The sequence below is a fragment of the Dermochelys coriacea genome, chromosome 2, assembly GCF_009764565.3.
Source record: "Dermochelys coriacea isolate rDerCor1 chromosome 2, rDerCor1.pri.v4, whole genome shotgun sequence".
NCBI lineage: Eukaryota > Metazoa > Chordata > Testudines > Dermochelyidae > Dermochelys > Dermochelys coriacea.
In genome coordinates, this window is record NC_050069.1 from 234257322 (window position 1) to 234282397 (window position 25076).

General features: G+C 42.8%; 1 protein-coding gene across 23 annotated transcripts in view; it reads left to right on the forward strand.

Annotated features, from left to right (window-relative positions):
- The window catches only part of MLLT10 (MLLT10 histone lysine methyltransferase DOT1L cofactor), a 232649-nt gene that overhangs the window by 174409 nt on the left and 33164 nt on the right, over nt 1-25076 (forward strand). For all 23 annotated transcript variants that reach the window (XM_043509429.1, XM_038390658.2, XM_043509425.1 and 20 more), the window contains one exon: nt 11223-11398. In XM_043509429.1, coding sequence (XP_043365364.1) covers nt 11223-11398 — 176 coding nt within the window. The remainder of the gene's footprint in view (nt 1-11222; nt 11399-25076) is intronic.

Below are 25076 nucleotides of genomic sequence, written 5' to 3' on the forward strand. Positions count from 1 at the left end.
TGGGACCTTAACCTAGTTCTGTCAGCACTAATGAAACAGCCACTTGAGCCACTAGCTTCCTGTTCTATGTCCCTCCTTTCCGTGAAAGTTGCCTTCCTTGTCACTAGCACTTCAACAAGAAGAGTAGGTGAACTTGGGGCCACGATGGCGGACCATCCTTTTATCACTTTCCATAAGGATAAAATCTCCCTGCGCTTACATTCCAAGTTTGTGCCAAAGGTCATATCCCAGTTTCATCTCAACCAACCCATCCATTTACCTTCTTTCTTTCCAAAGCCTCAGAAGAGGAATTATGATTTCACTCCTTCGACATCCACCAGGCCTTGGCCTTCTACCTGCAGAGGACAAGACCAATCACGAAATCTTCTAGATGGTTTATCACAATAGCCAAGAAAGTTAAGAGGTAGGCAGGTTCCACAGAGAGAATTTCCAAGTGGATTTTGGGGTGCATTACACTATGCTATCAGTTTGAAGACTTTTTCCACCCGCTGGGGTGAGGACCCATTCCATGAGAGCCCAGGATTCAACCAGGGCCACCCTCCATGATGTGCTGGTTTGGGACATATGTAGAGTGGCCATGTGGAGTTTGGTACAGATCTTTGCCATGCATTATGCCTTGGTGCAGAACTCTGCGATGGATTCCTCATTCAGTGCAGCTGTCCTCTGCCAACTGTTCCATCCTCATTCTCACACTCTCCTTCAACTTAGGTACTGTTTGTTAAGCACCCTCAGTGGAATACAATTGGGGACCATCACTTAAAGAGGGGGAGGAGGATACTCACCTGTCACTAAAGGTTCTTCAAGATGTGTGGTCCGTTGCTGTATTCCATTTCCTGCCCTCCTTTCCCTCTATTATGGATCTCTTGGATTCACGATGGAGAAGAAATTGGAGACACAGTCGGTCCACCCTACTCTTTATCACCTCAGAAAAAGCCATGAGGCAAGCCAAGGACACATGCGTGGACCAATGGACACCACTCCTTGAAAAATCTCTGGCTCAGACGCATGGTGTGCATGTGTAAACCCTCAGTGGAATACAGTAAGGACCACACATCTCAAAGAACCTCCATTAACAGGTAAGTAATGTCATCTTTTAGCCTCGACACAGGAAGACAAATTTGGAGGTAGATTTGAGAATCACTAGCTGAAGCCATGCAAGTGGGTAAGGTCACCAAATATAAGATATGGAGCAAGAAAACAAGGGAGCCAAAACAGAACTGTGTAGAAAGGAAAATTTAAAGGAGGAGGAGAAACTAGGAGAAGATTGAGTCATGAAAGCTAAGGGAGGGAGGACAAGGTTTCAAGAACAGTACAGTTGATGGTAGCAAAGGCAGCTAAGAGGGTTGAAGCGAGTGATGATGGGAGCAGTGATGCCAAGAATTAGCTAGGATGAGGTTACAGGCCCATATTTGTGAGACATCCTCTCAAGCAGCAGGAAGAGGAGCTGGCTTTCCTACTGAGCCAAATGGAACTGTTTAGTCTTCTGGGCCCAACAGAAAGGGCTCTCCCCTGAAGAGGTAGAGATTCCCCTTCTTTTGGAGTACCTTCTGTCCTTGAAGGCATTGGGTCTCACCCTCAACTCTCTCAAAGTCCATGTAGTGGCGATTAGCACCTTCCATCCCCCTATGGAAGGACACTCCATATTTACAAACCTGTTGACTGCTAGGTTTTAAAGGTTCTCACCCATACAACCTATCACCTATTGTCTCCTGCCCATTCCTATGTTTAATTCTTTGACATGTGTTATATTGGGACCCATTTGTTTACATAGACTGCATTAGTTTCTCTCTCTCTCTCTCTTTTTAATTTTGCTTAGTCTTAAAAGTAATAAAAGAGAGAGAGAAACCCTAAAACCCAAAGAGAACCCCCCCCACCCAAAGAACAACAGGCGAGTAGTTTTGCTTCCAACATAGTAATTAAGTAGGATAGTCTGAATTCAAAGAGATGTTGAGATAGTGTATGAATTTCCTGAGTTGCACACTTTGACAGGTCTGTATCTTACCTTACCTACCTTGGACTTGACTTTGAAGGCTAAGTTCTATGTGGACCTGCCACTAGAGGGGGACAGAGAGACACACTTTGCCAGTGTGTTTTACAGCTGTTTGCTAGACAGCAAAGGAGTGTTGAGACTTGAGACTCCTAGGTTTGTTTCCACGTTCTGTAGGGGAGTATGCTACAGTGGTTACAGCCTTTCCCTGCCCACTTCTGTTCCTATCCCCCATTGTCTAGCTCCTGTCCCTGTCCACCCCTTCCCCCAACTCTATCTTCCTTGGTTTCTGTTCATCTCTTACCTTCCACTGCTCTGTGACTACTGTCAGTCCTGCCTCACTCATATCCACTCCCATCCCAGCTCATATTCCTGTCTGACCTCCCCCCTGCAAGGGTCTCATCTCCCTCTGCCTTTCATCTCTGCCTCTCTTCTGCACCCCAACCCCAGTTCCTCACCCCTCTGCATTCAAGTAAGGCTTATTCTTCCACTTTTTAACGTGTCTGGGTGCCAACAAGGGGAGTATTGAGAGTACAGAATAGTCTTCTTGTTCTCAGTTCTGGCAACACAGCGTACTCCGGTGGCTGGGAGGAGCAATTACAGAGAAATTACAGAGAAAGTAATCAGCTCCTGCTGCCCTGCCCTGACAGAAGTCCACACTGAATCTTCAGGGAATTTTCTGCCAAACTATAAAAGCCCCTACTGAGCAAGTGTGAACTGAGATTCTTCAGAGGCTTATAACTTTGCCAAATTTGGGTGGGATTTCACCATCAGAAATGTCTACTTGAATGGTGCACATTTGGCAAAATTATAAGCAACTAAAAATAGTTGCTTAAAGTAGAAAGTGTCAGGTAACCTGAACTATAGGGGTTGCAAACTGCACTGCCTATCATTTGAAAGCATCTGTGTTAGGCTCTAGCCACTCATCTCAAAACATAAATATACAGTCAGTAAACAGTAAGGACAACATTTACTCCGTACCCCCAAACCAAAAATAACCAGCTACAGTAAAATTCCCAACAATACTCTTCTACATGTCACCCCTGTCATTTTCCTTCTCCTCCCATATCCTGGCTATACAGTTGGGCCCTGCAATGTGCCATGAAAATCACCTAGTTCAGATCATTTGGCACCAAGACAAGAGGGAGAAAATAGCTTCCAAAGTTAAGGGCCCCTTAGGGCCTGTAGGGTTCATCCTGCCAATGACTCCCTCTCTTATCCTAAGCGGGATCCAATGCTTCCACTGATCACCACTGTGGCAGTATGGTACTGAAGTAGACGGGGTCTCAGTTTGATAGGTCTGAAGCCATTTAAGACTTTATAGGTCAAAAGCAACACTTTAAATTCTGCCTGGAAACCAATGGGCACCCTGGAATATAGGTATCATGCTCCCACTGCAGTATGTTTCTTTAACGAGGGAGGTGCTACATTCTGTACCAACTTTATGTATCAGGTTGTCTTAAGGTTTAGGCCTGTGTAGAGCATGTTGCATTAACCTAATCTCAAAGGATCATAGTGACAAAGCCTTCATCTAAAAGAAAGTCACAATCTTCTTGCTAGGCCGAGATGAAAAAATCAAAAATTTGTTAACTGATTATGTACTTTCTAGGAGTGATCTTTTCCCCCACTCCAAAACATTTTGAGATGCAATTCTCTTCTCATAAATAGCAGAGGCAGACTTGATCATGGGGCTCTGGGCCCCTCAGTTTTCTCTCCAGAAGAGTATTTCAAAGCTATATAGAAACACTAAATTCTTATTAGAATAAACATAAACTTCTTAACAGATGCACCTTATTTCACAAAACTATTGTAACTATGTGTATGGACCTTGGTCATCATAGAAATACCTGAAAGATTTATTTTGGGTGAGTGAGGCAATCAGGGGCAGGGTCCTTCTTAGAAAGAAGATCAACAGGTAGTGCAGATTTCATTCAGGATCATACTGGTTGTTCCAGTCAGAGACATTTTTGACACAGCAAGCAGTACACAAAAATGAGTAGGGAGCAGTGTTTCCTCTAATTTTTTCCATCCATGTGCAGAATGAATTTTGTTATGTGCACTATATCGAGGTAATGTGCGGATATGCACCACCAGTAGAAACCAAAAACCTAGATATAATGTATATTTTTAAAAAGTTACCATAGGGATAATTACTCCAGCCAGGACAGGTTAGGCATTTTAGAACTCGCTTCTCAAATAATTAAATTTAAGCATAAGAGAAATAAAAATTATGAAATGTATAGACCAGTCAAAAAACTAAAATAACACACTTTGAAAGAAGTATCAAGAAGTAACAATACAAGTATGTATTGGGAGGTGAGTGTAAAAGACAGTGTGGGTCTGTGTGTGACAGAGACGTGTGTTGCCCCTTTAAGTATACTGCCCCACTTTAAGTATGTTGCCCTTTTAAGTATATCAGCACGTTCAGACACAGTAGCCAGCAAGCTCCTTCCCTCCTGAGCCATGTTGTGTGTTCCTCCCCCTCCCCCACTCTGTGGAGATGGGATACAAGGGTGTTGGGAGGGGGACACCCTGACATCAGCACCCCCGGACCCCTCCCCCCCAGCTCTGCACAGCAAGCAAGAGGCTCCTGGGAGCAGCTCCAAGGGAGAGGGCAGGAGCAGCAAGGCAGTGGGGGGAGGGACACCTGAAGTGCGCATGTCTCTTGATAGTCTGCTGGGCGGCTGCCCACCTGTGCATCTTAGAGGGAACTTAGGTAGGAAGGGAGAGTTAAGAAAGACAGAAGTACCAGAGTTCTCTCCTCCTTAAATAGTATATTTATGATATTTTTAGAGATCTCTGCTTTTTACAGCTTCTTGACTAATGGTGTTTCTGCATCATAATGAAGGTCAAACTTGTAGTTCTTTATAAAAGTGTTGGTGGAAGACCATATTGTTAGCTTTACAGACTTACTGTGGTGGTAGCTACTATCCTTTCTGTCTGTGACGCTGTCATGGAATGTACTAAATGGGCCTTCTGGAAATGGTTCATAAACAGCTGTGGAGGCATCAAACCTGCAGAGTTTCAGCAAATGGGAGCTGTGCTATTTAGGTGCTTCTGGAAATCCACCCTTAGATGTCTTAATTTGGATTTAGAAGCCTAATTTTTAGGCTCCGATTTATTGGTCGAAATTTATTAAACAACTCGTTGTTTGGAAGGGTTGTTTTCAGTTACTACACTAGTATATGTCTGCCTGCAATGACTCATTAAGGACCTGATCCTGTACTGTGGAAGATAGTGGGAGCTTTGTCATGAACTTCAGTGGACGTAGGATCAAGTCCAAAATACCATTCTTGGATGTAGCAGAAAGAAGTGGCTGAATGCACTGTAACAGATACTCTCTAACACTGTAGGTCAGTTCCAGTTTTCTCACTTCATTGGCAATATATCCATCCTGAACAACTCCTTGGGACCTTCTGGCCAGTCAGGATCAACAAAGACTTGAGATATTAATTCTGCAGTTCTTGTACAATGGGCCTTATAGAAAAGCAAAAACCGCAAGTAGTACCAGAAGAAAGACTAGTTGTACTTCTAGTCACTGTATATGTACACTGACAGCCATTTGTTTAAGAATCGTTATGAATGGAATCAGATTCTGTTGATGCTTACCTACCAAAGGGTTTTTCTGGATAGTTGGGAGAAAGTGTAGATCTTCCCCTCTTGAACCCAGTTCCCTCAGGATAAGTGAGAATTGTTGTAATGTTATTTCTATTTGTCAAATTGTGTGATCTACAATTTTATGGAGATTATCAGCCAACTGGATGGAGTACCTTCCGCTCTCAAACCGGTTTTTCTTGTGGAAGATGTTCTTGTAGATTCTTTATTAAGCTGACCCTTTTCCAAGGGCTGTCTATGTTTGGTATACTCATGTTCTCTGGACCGCTTAGCAAGCATCTGGTACTGTATTTGAATTTATACTATTATATTAAGGAATGTCCATCTATACAACTGTCTTGAAGACAATAAGTTTTTGTTGCATCTTGAGACCATATGGACCTGCCGTTATCTATTGACACCTCTTCAGTGTTCTCCCAACTCCTATTTGTCCTGTTGTGCATGGAGATTTGTAAGTCTCCATGATCTCTCTCTGGCTTATATCAAACTGTCTTGTACAATTTTTGTTGCTATAAGATTGTAGAATCTTGGTTTTGTGGAGACTTCAAATCTTTTAGAATGAATTTAACAAACATAATTTTTTTGGAAAAGGGATAGATAATTACTTACCTATAATTCTGCTTTTCTGAAGATACTATTTGACTAGATTTCTAATTTCTAACCCACCTCCCCTTAGGCTTTTAGAGAGAGGATGATATTTTCTGTGTCTAAATTTTTCTCATTTTTTTATCATATGCATATTCTTTGGGCATATCTGTTACGTTTAAAATTCAGAGAGCCCTTTGCTTCCAGCTCATCAAGGAACTGAAGCAGAAAGTTGTTGTTTGTTGGTCTCAGATGGAGAATGAGGCTGGTTTGCCTGTGAAAAGGGCCCCAAACTGTTGAAAACAAGGGTAGTTCTGGCTTGTTATAAGGTCACAAGTAAGTAATTATCCCTTGCTTACCTTGCAGTATTACCAGTATTAGTGTTTTAATTAAATGCATATATTTTTGAATAGATTATAATTTGGTTATATATCACATCTAGGCAGGCAAAATTCAGATAAGACAGAAATAGGTAACATGAAAAACTGTAACTTTTCCCAAAAATGCACCTGGAATTGAAATTCTGACTCCCTTGCTCACAGGCTGAGGCAAAAACAATTGATTACTTGTTCATAGACAGCTAAACTAAAACTTCAAATTGGTTTTCAGACAAGAAAATAAGGTGGTCCCAGTTTTCAGGCTGCAGTCTTATTGTCTCAAGTAAATTTAAAATGAAATACTGTTGCGGGTGAGATGGTCTTGTAGGCAAATTTCTGCATTCTGTCTTATGCTTTGACTGTTACCAGGGTTTCATTTTGATTCCCTTGACTCCATGATCATATACATTTTGTCCATGTTGCAATAGAAAATAAATGTCACTGCCACCACCTGTCTGAGACTGAGTCAGAACTGAGCCTATAACATCAGTTAAAGTTCTCATAATTAAATATCATGTGTAGTATTCCTCTTGTTTGAAATCAAAATAACACCAGTACAATCTTCCACTAGAGTTTCATACTGTTGCTGTTGAGTGCCTATTCTCACTGTCCGCAAATAACTTCTGTACTTTAAGTTCATTATGGGAAAACCCATCTTTTGTTCCTGTAGTGCTAAAGGACAAAAGCACATATCCTGACAGGCTTGTGGTGGCCTATGGTGAAAAGTTTTGTTACTCATATATGAAACCGATCACTTTTTGTGTATTTGATGGTCCTTAATTGTAATTTTAGAGGAAACAGTTGTTAAAAGGCACTCTCATTTTCCTCTTCAATCCATGTACATTGTAGTAGACCACATGCTTTTTAAACAATAGGTCTCTGTGTGAAGTCAAAGCATTGAAACCATGTGTGTGGTAGTTGCTGTTTGTTCTCAGAAAACCAAAAATATTTCCCCCATTCAAATTTGCCATCCTTAAGAGGCAGGGTTGTCTTTCATTGTTGTGAGTTCCACCAAAGACCTCTTGCAAAACCTCAAATGAGAAATTTCTCAAGATAGAAAGAGAGACATCAGGTATAATATGTTTACGTACGTACGTCTATGATTTCTGTCCACAGACTTGCCTGTCTAGATCGCCTCAAGAATACTCCCAACTTGGACTACCTCAAACCCTGAAAAAGTTTCTTCAAAGTTGTCAGGGTTCCCCCCAACTCTGAACTCTGGGGTATGGATGTGGGGATCCCCTAAGCTTATATTCTACAAGCTTAGGTTAAAACTTCCCCAAGGCACAAATTCCTTTCCTTGTCCTTGGATGGTATTGCTGCCACCACCAAGTGATTTACACAAAAATTCAGGGAAGGGTCACTTGGAATCCCTGTCCCTCCAAAATATCCCCCCAAGCCCTTCACTCCCTTACCTGGGGAGGCTTGAGAATAATATACCAATCAATTGCCTTAGCAATGTGAAAAGGAGTACTTGTGGCACCTTAGAGACTAACAAATTTATTAGAGCATAAGCTTTCGTGAGCTACAACTCACTTCATCAGATGCATCGGATGAAGTGATCTGTAGCTCACGAAAGCTTATGCTTTAATAAATTTGTTAGTCTCTAAGGTGCCACAAGTACTCCTTTTCTTTTTGCGAATACCGACTAACACGGCTGCTACTCTGAAACTTAGCAATGTGAGCACAGACCAGACCCTTTGTCTTTAGGACACTGAAATCAATAAAAAAAAAAAAAACCAAACAAACCGAATGAGGAGTACTTGTGGCACCCTAGAGACTAACAAATTTATTTGGGCATAAGCTTTCGTGGGCTAAAACCCACTTCATCAGATGCATAGAGTGGAAAATACAGTAGGTATATAGATATAGATATATATACAGAGAACATGAAAAGATGGGGGTTGCCATATGAACTCTGAGACAAATCAATTAAGGTGGCTGTTATTAGCAGGAGAAAAAAAACTTTTGTAGTGATAATCAGGATGGCCCATTTCAAACAGTTGACAAGAAGGTATGAGTAGCAGTATTGCCAGAAGAGTACCCAGAAGTCACATACTGCAGGACAGGCCCAACAAAGAAAATAACAGAAAGCCACTAGCCGTCATCTTCAGCCCCCAGCTAAAACCTCTCCAGCGCATCATCAAGGATCCACAACATATCCTGAAGAACGATTCCTCACTCTCACAGACCTTGGGAGACAGGCCAGTCCTTACTTACAGACAGCCCCGCAACCTGAAGCAAATACTCACCAGCAACCACACACCATATAGCAAAAACACTAACCCAGGAACCTTTCCTTGCAACAAACCCCATTGCCAACTCTGTCCACATATCTATTCAAGGGACACCATCATAGGACCTAATCATATCAGCTACACCATCAGGGGCTCGTTCACCTGCACATTTACCAATGTGATATATGCCCTCATGTGCCATATACATTTGCCATGTACATTGGCCAAACCGGACAGTCTCTACGCAAAAAAATAAATGGACACAAATCAGACATCAAGAATTACAACATTCAAAAACCAGTCGTAGAACACTGCAACCTCCCTGGACACTCAATTAGAGTGGCAATTCTTCAACCAAAAAACTTCAAAAATGGACTCCACCAAGAAACTGCAGAACTGGAATTAATTTGCAAACTGGATACCATCAAATTAGGCTTGAATAAAGCCTGGGAGTGGATGGATCATTACACAAACTAAAAACGATTTCCCCATGCTAATTTTCCCCCCTACTGTTACTCACACCTTTTTGTCAACTGTTTGAAATGGGCCATCCTGATTATCACTACAAAAGTTTTTTTTTTTTCTGATAATAGCCCACCTTAATTGATTTGTCTCATTAGAGTTGGTATGGCAACCTCCATCTTTTCATGTTCTTTCTGTGCGTGCGTGTGTGTGTGTGTGTATCTTCCTACTGTATTTTCCACTCCATGCATCTGATGAAGTGGGTTTTAGCCCACAAAAGCTTATGCCCAAATAAATTAGTTAGTCTCTAAGGTGCCACAAGTACTCCTCATTCTTTTTGCTGATACAGACGAACACGGCTACCACTCTGAAATCTGAAATCAATCGGGTTCTTAAAAGAAGAACTTTATTTAAAAAGAAAAAAAATGAAAGAATCACACCTGCAAAATCAGGATGGAAGGTAATTTTATTGGGTAATAAAAAGATTTAAAAGACAGAGGATTCCCCTCTGGTCTCAGCTTCATAATTACAAAAACAGGAATAAAACTACCTCTGTAGCATAGGAAAATTCAAAAGCCAAAACAAAAGATAACCTAACACATTTCCTTGCCCTACTTACAATTTCTGTGGTTTAAATTAAGGGCCAGATTCTAATCCCTTTATTCAAATTCAGTAACACCTTGCTGCAAAACTAGTCCCAGTGAAGTCAATGGGACTATTCCTGGAGTAAAGTGCTATTGAATGTGACTAACAGTATTAGAATCTTGTTCTTTTAAGGGTGTAGCAAAGAACTGAGAGAGGTCATCTCCCTCCTAAAACCAAAACGATTTTGCAGAAACAGCAAGTAGTCAAACTGTTGTATATTTTATTACAAAGCCTGTGCTGGATGAATTGGCAAATTAAACTATATCTAGTCTTTCTGAAAAAATAACTATAAAGTTTTTCACTCCATGAGTATTATACTATCTGATAGTACCTTTTATCTTGCAACATTTATTCTCCATCTTAAAATCAAACTAAACTAGGAGGTGCAGCAACCTACTACTAATTTTGCAAGGTTCTTAACAGTTGCTAAAAAGCCTACTGTGGAATGGCTGAAAAATTTAAGCTGTTTCTTGTCTTTCTGGCAATGATAGGAATGTTTTTGAACTACCTGGCTGTAGCAGAAAATTCTAGACCCAATCTCTCTCCTCCCAATAACCAAAGACTTCTTATGGGAACATTAACATTCACAGAGATGCCAACTCTCATGATTTAATCACGAGTCTTCCAACATTGGGTGTCTTTTCTTGAAGTCTCTGTGGCATTTGGGTTTTTGAGTAAATGGAATAGCACCACTTCTCCCATCAAATCTGACTACTCTGCGCTCAGACTTGTCTGTCAGTTTTATTCTAAAAATACACAGGAACCCTTCTTAAACTTCAAGAAAGCTCTTACAACATTTGTGTTTTTTTAAAATGATGTATGTAGTACAATAATGGTTAGATTTTTATTTTCAGAAAAGCATTTTTCATTTAAATTATTCATTTTCAGTTGCACAAGACAATGCACAATTCTTTACCCATTTCAACTTGCACTATAGCTCATTGGAGTAGTAAACAGATTACAGGATCACTTGAAAGCAAGCATTTTAGCAACAAATTGTGGTAGTGCTAATATTTAGATGCATTCTATATGGTGTATAAAAGCTATATTATCTGTCACACACATTTTTAGAAAAATTAATTACTAAATCAGAACACGTGTTTCTTAGACATTTGAAATATTCTGGAGTTTAGAATATTTCTATCACTATGTTTAAATCCTAATACTGTAATTTTCTGTAATGTGCATTAAATAATCTTAACTTCAGCTTTTTTTAGTTAACATGCTAGATTAATTTTCTGTAGTAAATATACATGTCTACTAATGAATACAAGAGAGAAATTTTATAAAAAACTTTTGTTTTGTTTTTTTCAGGTATTTATAGCAGCAATGATGTAGCAGTATCATTTCCTAATGCGGTATCTGGCTCAGGATCTAACACTCCCATTTCCAGTTCTCATTTACCTCAGCAGGCTTCTGGTCACTTGCAGCAAGTGGGAACTTTGTCACCTTCAGCTACATCTTCTGTAACTACTGTTGCAACAACTCAGGTAAATCATCACAGGCATTTGGATGGGTAAAAATATTATTCCAAATTGTTTTTCAGTTTAAAAGAATTAAAGATTTCCCATCTTGGAAAATTTCAGTTCAAATTTTTCTAGTTGGAGAATTTAAAAGCAACTGGAAAAGGATCATGCAATGGGAAGCATCTGACAACCTTAATAATAGGCATTTTTACCAGCCCTGCCTATAACATTTGACCCTCTAAGAGGTCAATTTCCCAGAGTTGAAAGCTGTTATGAGCAAAAGTGATTGTGTGGAAATACTTAGTCTGAATGATGAGTAGGAGTTGTTTAAAAATATTTTACTAGCTGCCTAAAATGCCACAATTCTGCAATCAGAAAAGAAGCCTATGCTAGTTGAAAACTGTCCCTGTTGAGAAGGGAAGGGAGTGAAAGCAGCAATAATAAAATAAAATAACCCACTATATTTTTCAAATGGGGAAAAGGAGAGGAGTTCATAGCAATGACTATAAATCAGAAGTTACACAATGCAGACAATTGATAAGGTAAACATAGAAATGAAAAGTATTATGGCCATTAGTGTTAGACAATAAACAATTTTATTTTTGCATACCCATCTTCATGCAGTGCTTTGAGACCCACTGGCGAATATCCACTGTGTAAATACAGAGTGCTGTTACTGTTGTTTTTAAATGGAAACCTAGGGTGATAGCTTTTGGTTCCTTGTTTAAGCACTAATCTACACTCCCCTTCAAATCCAAACACAGAATCTCAAAATCCCTTCATTCAGCATTATCAGGCAGATAAACTGATACACGTGCTTGAATGTCTGGTTTTTCAGTTTTCTTTAAAAAAAAAAAAAATAATAATAATAATCAAAAACACACAAGCAGCGCGCGCGCGCACACAACTTGGAAATTCAGTGCAAAAAGTTGAATTAGAAGAGCATAAAGTTTGGAAAGTGAAATGCTAACAAGTTAGGAAATGCCAAAATTAATTATTTTTACTCCTTAGGAGTATTTAATTACATAATCATACTACTTTTTTCCCCCCACAAACCCATGCTTTATTCAGTACACAACTTGGATAATGAATCAGGCAGTGTTAGATAGTAAATGAGGCTGTTTGTCTGTAGCATCCTTGCCTCAGACACTGAGGATGTTGGAAAATGTGTAGTGAATGAACTAGGGGGCTGCAGAAAGAAAGAGCGGTCTTGTAAATTTGCTAAATCGCTCAGAACTTGAAGAACTATGTTTTATGTCTGGTTTTGCCACAGATTTCTTATGTGATACTGGGCAAGTCATTTAGACCAAAATTTTCAGAAGTAGCCAGTAATTGTATGCTCTTCAGTGTTGCTGTTTCTAACTCCAGATGTCCAGGACTTTACAGCACTCTCCATTCTACTTGAAATCAGTTGGAGCAGTGGGATCATACCACCTCTGCGAAAAAATCAGACTTAGTTGGGTATTCAGAAATTAAGATGCCCAAAGGGGACATTTTGCCCTTAACCTTTACAGCTCAGTTCCCAATCTGTAAAACAAGGATAATACCACCGTACTTCACAGAAGTGTTGTGAAGATAGATTAATTAATGCTTGTGAGGAATACAGATACTATGGCAATGACTGCCTTATGGAAAAGCAGGAAGTAGTAAAAGCTAGAACTGGTAGAAAAAAGGAAATCCCTTTTAAAAAAAAATAAAAATAAAAAAAATTCCTCCCAAACCAGGACAGAACATCAAAGACGGAAATGTTTAGCTTCCTAGTTGTCTGTCTAGAAGGCTCTTGTCAGTTTTACTTTCTCCCAAATTGATAAGAGCCCAGCCCAGCTGCCCAAAGAGCTAGACGACCCAGTCACTCAGCCTTCCCCAAACTCTGTCAGCCTTTCTCCAGCCTTGGGGCTAAAGATTCAGAGAGCCTGGGCACTCAGACTCTGGCCCTAGAGTTGGGAGGGAGGCTGAAAGGTTTCTGCTTTTCCAACCCTGGAGCTGGAGAGGAGTCTGAGAGCCAGGACGCTCAGCCCCAGCAGCCCTCCTGGAAAACTTGTGTCAATTTCACTTTTGACAGAAGAGTGGGAAATTTCCTGCGGAAAATTGAATTTTTTCAAAAAGGGCATTTTTTGTTGGAAAATCAGTCGGATGAAAAGTTACCAACAAATACTAACAAAAACTATTTAATCAGTGCAGGGTTTAGAGGTTGTGCAGTAAATAAGGCATGGGACAACCCAATGAATATTAATAGGGCCCTACCAAATTAATGATCCATTCTGGTCAATTTCATGGCGAGAGGATTTTAAAATTGGTCAATTTCATGATTTCAGATATTTAAATCTGAAATTTCACAGTGCTGTAACTGTGGGGGGTCCTGACCCAAAATGGGATTGTGGGGGATTTGCAAAGTTGGTTTAGGGGGATTCCCAAGATTTCCACCCTCACTTCTGTACTGTCTTCTGAAGAGCTGGGCTCTGAAGGCAGTACCCCTCCCAGCAGTTAGAGGAGGTTCCCAGAGGTGGAGGTGGGTAGGATCTGCCCCATGCTGCTGGGAGCACCATCGGCCAAGGGCTCCTAGCTTGTAATCCATGCTAAAGACAGATTAAGGCAGGCACCCCCAGGCAATTTGCGGGCCCCCTAGGAAAAATGGGTGCCCCTGCCCTGGAAAAAGCCCCAGGGTAGAAGTCCCTACAGGAGCCGCAGGGGAAGATGCCCCGAGCCCTGGCTGGAGCATCAAGGAGGTAGAAGCCCCGAATCCGGGCTTCCCTGATGTCGGGCTGGAGCGGCTTGGGGGCAGACATCCCGACGCCGGGCTGTCCCAGCTGGAGTGGTGGGGCGGGGGGTGAAAGCACTGAGCCCGGGCTGCCCCGAGCTCTGGCTGAAATGGGAGGGGGGTGCAAGCCACGAGCCTGGGTTTCCCTGAGCTCCAGCTGGAGCAGCAGGGAGGTATGAGTCCCAGCTCGAGCGTGAGCCCCAGGCTCTCCCAGCTGTGGCGGCTCGGGGGTGGATACCCGAAGCCCGGGCTGCCCCAGCTGGAGTGGCTTGCAGGTGGACGCCCCGAGCCCAGACTGCCCGGAGCTCTGGCTGGAGCGGCTTTTGAGTGGATGCTCTGAGCCCTGGCTGGACCAGCTCGTGGGTGGACACTCCAAGCCCGGGCAGCCCCTGCTGCAGCTGGAAGGAGCTCAAGCCCACAGCTCCTGCAGGAGCTTTGTGGGGAGGAAGCCCAGAGCTCAGTACCCAGAGCTACGGCAGAAGCCGGGCAGGGAGGGAGGGGAGAAGCCCAGAATCCAGGCTGCCCCGGCTGTGGGGTCGGGGTGGCGGGAGGAAGAGAAGCTCTGAGCTGCCCCGGCTGAAGCAGCAGGGAGCAGAAGCCTAAGCCTGGGCTGTCCCAGATGCAGCCTCCAGGAGCGGAAGCCCCAAGTGGAGGAAGCCCTATGCTTGGCACCTGGAGCTGCAGCAGGAGGGGAGGGGGCCAGAGCCTAGGCCGATGCTGCTGGGAGAGAAAGCCCCCTGCCCATCAGAAGCCACTGTGGGAGGAAGCCCCGGAAGCCCCAAGCTCGGCACCTGGCGCTGCAGTGGGAGGGGAACAGAAGCCTGGAGCCCAGCTCCTGCGCTGCCTCTGGATGTGGGTCTGATCTCCCTACCAAGAGTGGCCATGCAGGGGAAGGACAACTCCTGTCTCTCCCCAGTGCAGCCAGACTAGCAGCTAGGAGCCCCAGGCTCCCAGCAGCAGGGGAGATCAGATTTCATGGGAGAGGGTTGATTTCACGGTCTGTGACACGTTTTTCATGGCTGTGAAATTGGTAGGGCCTAAATATTAAGGATAAAAATTATTGATCAGCGTTTCACCATTCATTTACCTGTCAATAGTGGTATGTGCATTCTGGTGAATGCTTTAGGTTTTTTGTTTTTTTTTTTTTTTTCAAAAGAGTGAGAGAAAAAGATTGAGAAAATAACTTACAATTCACCAGAAAGTGTCTAAAGCTTCCCAGACTCATTGTTTATTTGAAAATTCATCACTTGGAACAACTTTTGACACACCCTTTTTTCTGTTTCTGCTGCTATCGGTAGACAATATGACTCACCGGCCACCATGCCTCCAGTGGCTGTGCATGGTGTAGCACGCTCTCCTTTGTATCTCTTTCTGACTGCCCTTCCAGCCCTGCAGTGGTCTGCCACTTCTTGTAACTCAGCCCTCTGGCCGGGTCACTTTTAGTCCTGCCCCTTCCGGGAAAGTACAATGTGCCACCAGTCTGGTAGCTTCACACCAGAGGTTTGGACCAACTTCAGGCTTTTAGGCCTGCCAGCCCTTGACTCTGTGGTCTTCATGCTCCCATCCTACACAAGCTGGTAGGGGAACCCAGGCCTGCCCTCTAGTCTGGGTTCTAGCCCAGGGACCTTGAATGAAGCAGATTTTATGAAGCAGAGTTTGTTCTAACTCTCTGCTGTATCCCTGGGCTGCTTCCTACAGTGGCCTGTAGGTAGGCATTTCTCATATCCCTTCCCCAGCTGGCTCTTGTAGGATCCAAAACAAAGGAGATTCAATCTAGTTGAGGAACAAAAGAAACAAAAAGGTTCTGCACCAGACCTATCTGCCCCAAGGAGGTTTTGACACTTAGGTTTTAGCTCCAGCTGATCATCCTTCCCTGCCCAGGCAGCTTCATGGCAATCTCTAACACCTGTCAGGCCTGCCTTCACAGAGCTAGCTCGAGATGTACGCACTCTCCCAGCCAACCCCCATTGAGCTTGGCTTTTACTCTTTTACCTCCTCTCTCCAGGATTGACAATTATTGCAAGTGTTGGAAAACAAAGCTGATTACACCCACAGGCCTCATTAAACCCTCCTGGTCTAGTGTAGGGTTGGTATACCATCTCACACCTCGCAATTGCTTTCCTCGGATTGGCCTCTGCTCCTTTTTACAATACAGTTACATTCAATGAGACTTTATTGGCATGACAAGCTATTCAACTGTTACCAAAATATTAGAAAAAGACAGACCCCTCGAGTATCTGTCAAAGATGGATACGACCCACTTAAGATAGGTATAAATTGTGTGTTTTGAGGGTTGATCTGCTGTGTGTGTGTTTGTCATTGCTGTCCATTCTTCATCCAGTGGCAAGTTACTACATAGTATGTACCATGCTGCTGTCTTTTCTTTATCCCAAAGTCAGGCACATTTTCCTTCTCAGGTTTTTTGATGAGAAGTTCTTTGATTCCTGTTAATTTGAGGAAATAAGCTTTCTTGCATTTCTTTGCATTTGGACAGTGAAATACAAATAGTCTCTGTCACGATCTCTTCTTTGTCATACTGGCTACACAATTGCTCCTCTGAGTTTAGACTGTGCTTTATATCTGTTGGTTTGCGCCTCTAGTTTGTGATAAATGATTCTGTATTTGCAAAGTCGGCCTTAGATTTTCACAATTTACTATAGTGAGGTTGTTAGTTTTTTACAGGGAACTGTAGAAGTCTAGCATGTTTTTTTTTATTTGTTCTTCTCAGAGATTGTATACAGATGCTCTAGTATCTTAATTATTTTTTTGGTATTGAGCAGGATTGTTTGTGCTCCATTGGTCAGGAAGTTATAATTGTTAGGCCCAGGGAGTGGATTTTATATATATAAGTGGATCATAATTTCATTATAATGGCACGAGATTGCCAGTATTGTTAGGGTGCGTCATGACTAAGGCTAAGATTTTGTCGCAGATATTTTTTAGTAGAATTCATGGACAGATCACAGGCAGTAACCAGAAATTCACAGAAGCCTGTGACTTGTCCGTGACTTGTATTAAAAATATCCCTGACAAAATGGGAAGGAAGGAGGGTTCAGCAGCTGGTAGCTCTGGGATCCCCCGCTGTCTGCTGGAGTCCTCCCCCTCCCACCATGGCTGAGAGGTCGGGGGTCACCTCACCACTTGTGGAGGCTGGGAGCTCTGGAGACCCCCCCCCACCCAGGCAGCTGCAGGGGGTCCCACGGCAGCAGTGAAGTCCAGGGTCCCACTGCTGCCGCAGTGGCTAGGAGCTGCGGTGGGTACCCCTGGCGGCTGGGAGCTGCAGGTTTCCCCTAGCCGGCGGGCTGCCCATGGTGGCTGGGAGCTATAGGGGCCTACCTGCCTGGCCAGAGAGGTCTGGGGTCCCTCTGCTGCCATGGCGGCTGGGAGCTGCGGGGACCCTGCTGCCACCAGCAGCTGAGAGCTGCCCTGGGGCTGAAGCAGAAAATGTCATGGAGGTCTATGAAAGTCATGGGTTCTGTGACCTCCATGACATAATCGTAGCCTTAATCATGACATCTGTTTAAAGCTGGACCTTCCTAAGTCCTCTTAATTCAACTTACATAGTCAGATTTCTTTGAAATTTGATGTGGCCCAAATGTGGGGTCCTTTGACCAAGGGGTTCTTGAGTTACAGGTCCCTCCCAAAAAACTGTTTTGTACTGTTTAACTGAGAACTAACGATTGGCTGAATTACAGAGCTCTTGGTGTCTGTGAACTCACCCTTCAATTAACATATGTAAGGATAAATTAATCACAAGCCCGCACCTAAGACAAAATGAGTTTTGAACTGAATGACTGGAGGATACTATAATTTGTGAAACCCCGGAGACAGTTTTATTTTTGGGGGAATGTAATCAAAGTATTGGGAGGGGGAATAGATGTGAATGGTTCCTGGAAGGGGAGGAATATTTGTGGGCGGAGGAATGGTGGAATAGGGGAAGAGGGATTTGGGGCTGCTGTGAGGGGTGGGAGATAAATAGTGATGGATTGTAGGAGAGGAGAGAGAGGTTGGGAACTCGGGTGAAGGAGGCATGGCATGCCCAGCTCTGGTAGTGCACCCCAAGACCCATTCACCTCCACCTCTGCCAGTCAGCCAATGCACTACACTCTGCAGCTCTGCCAGTGCATTGCAACTCCCTTCGCCCTACAGCTCTGCCAATGCATCCCAACACTAAATGAAAGCTATTAGTAAGTACTGGAAGAACATTAAGCGGGAATTTGGAGTGTTCATGGCTGACCAGAAAATGCGTACTTTATGGCATAGAAACATAGAATCATAGAATCATAGAATATCAGGGTTGGAAGGGACCCCAGAAGGTCATCTAGTCCAACCCCCTGCTCAAAGCAGGACCAAGTCCCAGTTAAATCATCCCAGCCAGGGCTTTGTCAAGCCTGACCTTAAAAACCTCTAAGGAAGGAGATTCTACCACCTCCCTAGGTAACGCATTCCAGTGTTTCACCACCCTCTTAGTGAAAAAGTTTTTCCTAATATCCAATCTAAACCTCCCCCATTGCAACTTGAGACCATTACTCCTCGTTCTGTCATCTGCTACCATTGAGAACAGTCTAGAGCCATCCTCTTTGAAACCCCCTTTCAGGTAGTTGAAAGCAGCTATCAAATCCCCCCTCATTCTTCTCTTCTGCAGACTAAACAATCCCAGCTCCCTCAGCCTCTCCTCATAAGTCATGTGCTCTAGACCCCTAATCATTTTCGTTGCCCTTCGTTGTACTCTTTCCAATTTATCCACATCCTTCCTGTAGTGTGGGGCCCAAAACTGGACACAGTACTCCAGATGAGGCCTCACCAGTGTCGAATAGAGGGGAACGATCACGTCCCTCGATCTGCTCGCTATGCCCCTACTTATACATCCCAAAATGCCATTGGCCTTCTTGGCAACAAGGGCACACTGCTGACTCATATCCAGCTTCTCGTCCACTGTCACCCCTAGGTCCTTTTCCGCGGAACTGCTGCCGAGCCATTCGGTCCCTAGTCTGTAGCGGTGCATTGGATTCTTCCATCCTAAGTGCAGGACCCTGCACTTATCCTTATTGAACCTCATTAGATTTCTTTTGGCCCAATCCTCCAATTTGTCTAGGTCCTTCTGTATCCTATCCCTCCCCTCCAGCGTATCTACCACTCCTCCCAGTTTAGTATCATCCGCAAATTTGCTGAGAGTGCAATCCACACCATCTTCCAGATCATTTATGAAGATATTGAACAAAACGGGCCCCAGGACCGACCCCTGGGGCACTCCACTTGACACCGGCTGCCAACTAGACATGGAGCCATTGATCACTACCCGTTGAGCCCGACAATCTAGCCAGCTTTCTACCCACCTTATAGTGCATTCATCCAGCCCATACTTCCTTAACTTGCTGACAAGAATGCAGTGGGAGACCGTGTCAAAAGCTTTGCTAAAGTCAAGAAACAATACATCCACTGCTTTCCCTTCATCCACAGAACCAGTAATCTCATCATAAAAGGCGATTAGATTAGTCAGGCATGACCTTCCCTTGGTGAATCCATGCTGACTGTTCCTGATCACTTTCCTCTCCTCTAAGTGCTTCAGGATTGATTCTTTGAGGACCTGCTCCATGATTTTTCCAGGGACTGAGGTGAGGCTGACCGGCCTGTAGTTCCCAGGATCCTCCTTCTTCCCTTTTTTAAAGATGGGCACTACATTAGCCTTTTTCCAGTCATCCGGGACTTCCCCCGTTCGCCACGAGTTTTCAAAGATAATGGCCAAGGGCTCTGCAATCACAGCCGCCAATTCCTTCAGCACTCTCGGATGCAATTCGTCCGGCCCCATGGACTTGTGCACGTCCAGCTTTTCTAAATAGTCCCTAACCACCTCTATCTCTACAGAGGGCTGGCCATCTCTTCCCCATTTTGTGTTGCCCAGCACAGCAGTCTGGGAGCTGACCTTGTTAGTGAAAACAGAGGCAAAAAAAGCATTGAGTACATTAGCTTTTTCCACATCCTCTGTCACTAGCTTGCCTCCCTCCTTCAGTAAGGGGCCCACACTTTCCTTGGCTTTCTTCTTGTTGCCAACATACCTGAAGAAACCCTTCTTGTTACTCTTGACATCTCTTGCTAGCTGCAGCTCCAGGTGCGATTTGGCCCTCCTGATATCTTTCCTACATGCCCGAGCAATATTTTTATACTCTTCCCTGGTCATATGTCCAACCTTCCACTTCTTGTAAGCTTCTTTTTTATGTTTAAGATCCGCTAGGATTTCACCATTAAGCCAAGCTGGTCGCCTGCCATATTTACTATTCTTTCGACTCATCGGGATGGTTTGTCCCTGTAACCTCAACAGGGATTCCTTGAAATACAGCCAGCTCTCCTGGACTCCCTTCCCTTTCATGTTAGTCCCCCAGGGGATCCTGGCCATCTGTTCCCTGAGGGAGTCAAAGTCTGCTTTCCTGAAGTCCAGGGTCCGTATCCTGCTGCTTACCTTTCTTCCCTGCGTCAGGATCCTGAACTCAACCAACTCATGGTCACTGCCTCCCAGATTCCCATCCACTTTTGCTTCCCCCACTAATTCTACCCGGTTTGTGAGCAGCAGGTCAAGAAAAGCGCTCCCCCTAGTTGGCTCCCCTAGCACTTGCACCAGGAAATTGTCCCCTACGCTTTCCAAAAACTTCCTGGATTGTCTATGCACCGCTGTATTGCTCTCCCAGCAGATATCAGGAAACATAACATAAGTTCTGATACCTCAGTGTTCCCCGGAGATGGAGAACATCTGTTGGACAGGGGTCAGAGGATCTCTCTCTCAAACATAAAATTATTTTGGAACAGAAACCCTGCCTATAATTTCTCTCTCTGGCTCTACTGGAAACTCCACCTTCCAGCCATTATGAAACATAACCAGGAACACTATGTCACCATTGTCAACATAGTTGTCCTTTTCTCCAGGCACTGCACGTGAGTCAGGTTATAGGAGGGAGGGAAGTAAAGCAATAGAAACATTTGTATAGAAGGGACTGATGACTTCAGGGAGATGTGTTCCTTGCTTGCTGTGGGGAGGCCTGGATACTGTATTGGAGAGAGGCCAGCTTGGAGGGCGGAACACACTGAATGGGTCGGGGGCAGGGCTGGAGAGACATGAGCCCTGCTCTTTCCTTCCAAGCTGCTCTGTTTGCTTTTTTCCTAGTTCCCTTCTCTTCTACCACCTCCCTACTGTGCTGCCCTGAACTGAGCAACTAGTAGAAGGACAGAAGTGGAAGAGAGGCAGCTACTAGCTGCAACTCCGCCCCTTTAGGGAAGACCCTCCTTCCACATTTCCCCTCCCTGCACGTTGTCCACAGCCTCTCATGCTTATGGAAAGGGAAGCTCATAGGGTTTGCATCTAGCAACAATGGATGAAACATTAGCTGGGATTTTCATCACTGAGCTTCAGAGGTAACAGGCTAGTAAGGGGGACTGACCTCCCTTGTAAGGTTTGTCTTGACTGGGATCACAAGTACTTTTAACACCTTTACTGTCAAGGGCCACCATCTTGCCTGAGGGCAGTTTGAATTTACTTACATTGGGAATGATGGAAAGGCATGAACATTTTGAAAGTGTGTGTCTTTGATTTAAGGGAAACCGGCAGTTTCACTCCAATTGAGAACAGTAGATGTCAGCCATTTTGAATGAGGGCAGTTCTTCATAGATTTGTCTGTAGCACATTATTCATCGGTCCTGCTGAAGAAGAATATTTTCAGTTATGAAAAATAATAGTAAAAATGATTAAAGGGAAAAAACCTATTAATCCTGAAATAAAAAAAAAAATTAAAGTGTAGCCATGCATCGGATTTCAGTGAGTGAAATCTCTCTATGGGAAGTTTGAGGAGTCTGTCCTATTTCTTTAGCAAGGTCACTTGGGACAAAAAAGTCTGACACAAGATACTAAATTTCTTAAGTCAATCATTTTCTAATTAATTTTAACTCATAAACTAACAAATTTACTTAAACTATGAGAAGATTAATTCTTTACTTGGAGTAAGTGCTATAATTTTGGGGAGCTATGCTGTATTGTCTGTGTATAACAAAATGGTTGAATCCCTGTTTTAAATGCAAAACTGAACTCGACCTTAATTATGGAAAACAAAAGCCGTGATTCAATAATGTTTAGAATGCCTTTATCCTTAAAATTCTATATAGGCTTAATCAGTCATTGCTGAAATGAAACCAACTCTTAGGAGGAAATAATAGCCGTTCTGTACCTGCAGCACTGCACTATAATTTTTTAGTAGAGGAAGTGTCCAAACATAATTACTACGAGTTGTTATATATTTTTGTTTGAGTAACCTTTCTTTGAGTATTTGGCAGTATTAGGAGATTAACTGGCAGATACAATCCTCAAAGAAGATGAGTCTGAGGAGATCTAATTAGGTAAGAGTGCAGGATTGCTCTTTCAAATTGGACCTCCACTTTAAATATCTGAACTCTAAGTAGCAGCTTTACATCTCTTTTTAATACAAACATTTGTAAAACAGAATATTTTTATACAAAAAAGCTTATATGGTATAAGACCTTCAGAATCAAAACTGTCAAGTCCAAGTTGAAACTATTAGTATCACAGGCTTGGTCTATTTGATTTTCCTGAAGAACCTTGGTAATAAAGCAGTTGGAGCCGAAGACATACAGGGACTATTTCTGTCAATCCAGAAGTACAGTAAAACCTCAGAGATATGAAGATATCAGGAATGTTCGTAACTCTGAACAAAACATTATGGTGGTTCATCCAAAAGTTAACAACTAAACATTGACTTAATACATCTTTGAAATTTTATTATGCAGAAGAAAAATGCTGCTTTTCCTTTGTTTAGTAGTTTATGTTTAACACAGTACTGTACTGTATTTGTTTTTTGTTTTGTTTGGTCTCTGCTGCTGTCTGTTTGCATAGTTCCAGTTCCAAATGAGGGGTGTGGCTGACTTGGTCAGTCAGTAACTCTGGTGTTTGTAATTCTGAGGTTCTATTGTAAGGTATCTGTGAAAGTGCCAGCATGTCTGCCTGCTCCAGAACAGTACTGAAGGCATTGTGTATTCTCTCATTTGGGAAAGAGGTCTGTGTTTGAGATCCCCCTTCCATCCCAAATCTGGAAGTAATCACAAAATACTTGAGACACCTCTCATGATGAGTGTTGTGTCTTCATCTCGGAGTTCCCATTAATATAGTTCCCTTTTCAGGCAGATGAAGGGGCAAAGGAGTGGTTGAATGCATGATACTCCACTACCAAAACTGTGTACAGATTTTTGACACAGTGGTGAAGAGTGAGTTCTTCGTTGTCATTTTGTATAATATTACAGAGGGCAAAATACACTGAAGGAACATTAAGGTTGCAAAAGCCAAGCACTCAGAAGTTAGAAAATGCCAAAATTAAGGTTGCCCAGACAACCTAAATTGGGCCCCTTTCTGCATATGTATTATGATACAATCTTTACATAATCACAGACTATTTTTTCCACAGGGCCCTTGTCTCATTTAATGTACAGGATGGACGGTGCTTACTGAATGAGCAGCTATGCAATATTTAATCTTATTTTCATCATTCAGTGTGTGGCCCCATGCATTATTTATTGCATCATTTATTTCCTGCTCAGAGTACAAAATTAATTTTCTTGGGGAGGTTTCTATGGTGCTCATCTGAACATATGAGTTCTTCACATAAATTAATGAATTTATCTTCACCGCACCCCTGAGAAGAATGATGGTGGCATTATTCCCATTTTATAGATGGGGAAATAAGACACAGAGACGTTAAAGTCAAAAGTATCCACTAATTTTGGGTGTCCAGTTTGAAATGCCTATGGCCTGATTTTTCAGAGAACGTAGCATTTTATAGCACTTTATTTGTTCAGAGAACAGGTCTCATTGACTTGAGTTGGAGTTCTAGGTACCTCAAGTTGGGCATCTAGAAAATGAGGAACATGCACTTAATGGTCACCTGTGAAAAGCTTGGTTTAAATGGTTTGCCTAGCATCACATAGGAACTCTAGTGCAGAGGCAGAGTTGTAATGAGACAACAGTCTCATTCATACCACAACTCTGAATAAACCCCAGAGCAGGCCCATTGAGTGAGGTGGGGGTCTGGATTGATTAATCCAGTATGGCAATTCTCGCTTTTCTATTTTCCTAACAATATTTCCAATTATGGTGGTGTCAGCAAATGCTATTACTCTATAGGAAGAGCCATCATTTAGGTCAATACAAATACAAAGTACAGTTAAAACACCCAAACAGCCTTAACTCGACCCTGCAGAAATACCATGAGCAAAGTACTTTTTAAAAAAAAAAAAAAATCCTTTTAATCTAATCTGGGAGTACGGACACTATTATGCTGTAATGTAATCATAATTGTATGGTTCTTGTATAGCGTTGCAGCAGGGCAGAGTTAAGGTTTGGGGTGCATGTCCATGTCTGAACTTGTTTGGATTTCTTCTAAATTTAACCTTTCCTCTTTATTTCCTGTGTTTTTAGTGTTTGTTTCTGGTGTAATTATAAAATCTCTGTCACATTTTTACCCTTAAATTACTGCTATGTACTCAGCCTTAACTCTGGTTTGACATGGTCTTTATCTGGGAAATTAAATTGTTAATATTCAGGCTGATCTGAATGTCTAGTGGCAGCTCAAAACACTACCATATGTGGGAATCAGATGTCAGGTCCTGAACTCTGTCCTCAGTTCCTAGGCTTTCAGGGGATGAGAGCATTTATGGTAAAGGGGGAATACCTTGTATTATTCTGTAGTGGAGGTAATGTTGACAGATTTAGAAGGCATTTCACGTCATCCCTTTACAGTAAGAGAGGAGGGATTTCTGCATTATGAGGAAATGAAAGCGCAAGATAGTGACTTCCCTCCCAAACTCAACAAAACACATTTTTATCTGATTGAATTATATTTAAACTTCAGGGGATTTGACATGAGTCAGTGATATTAAGAAACTGTCATGTTA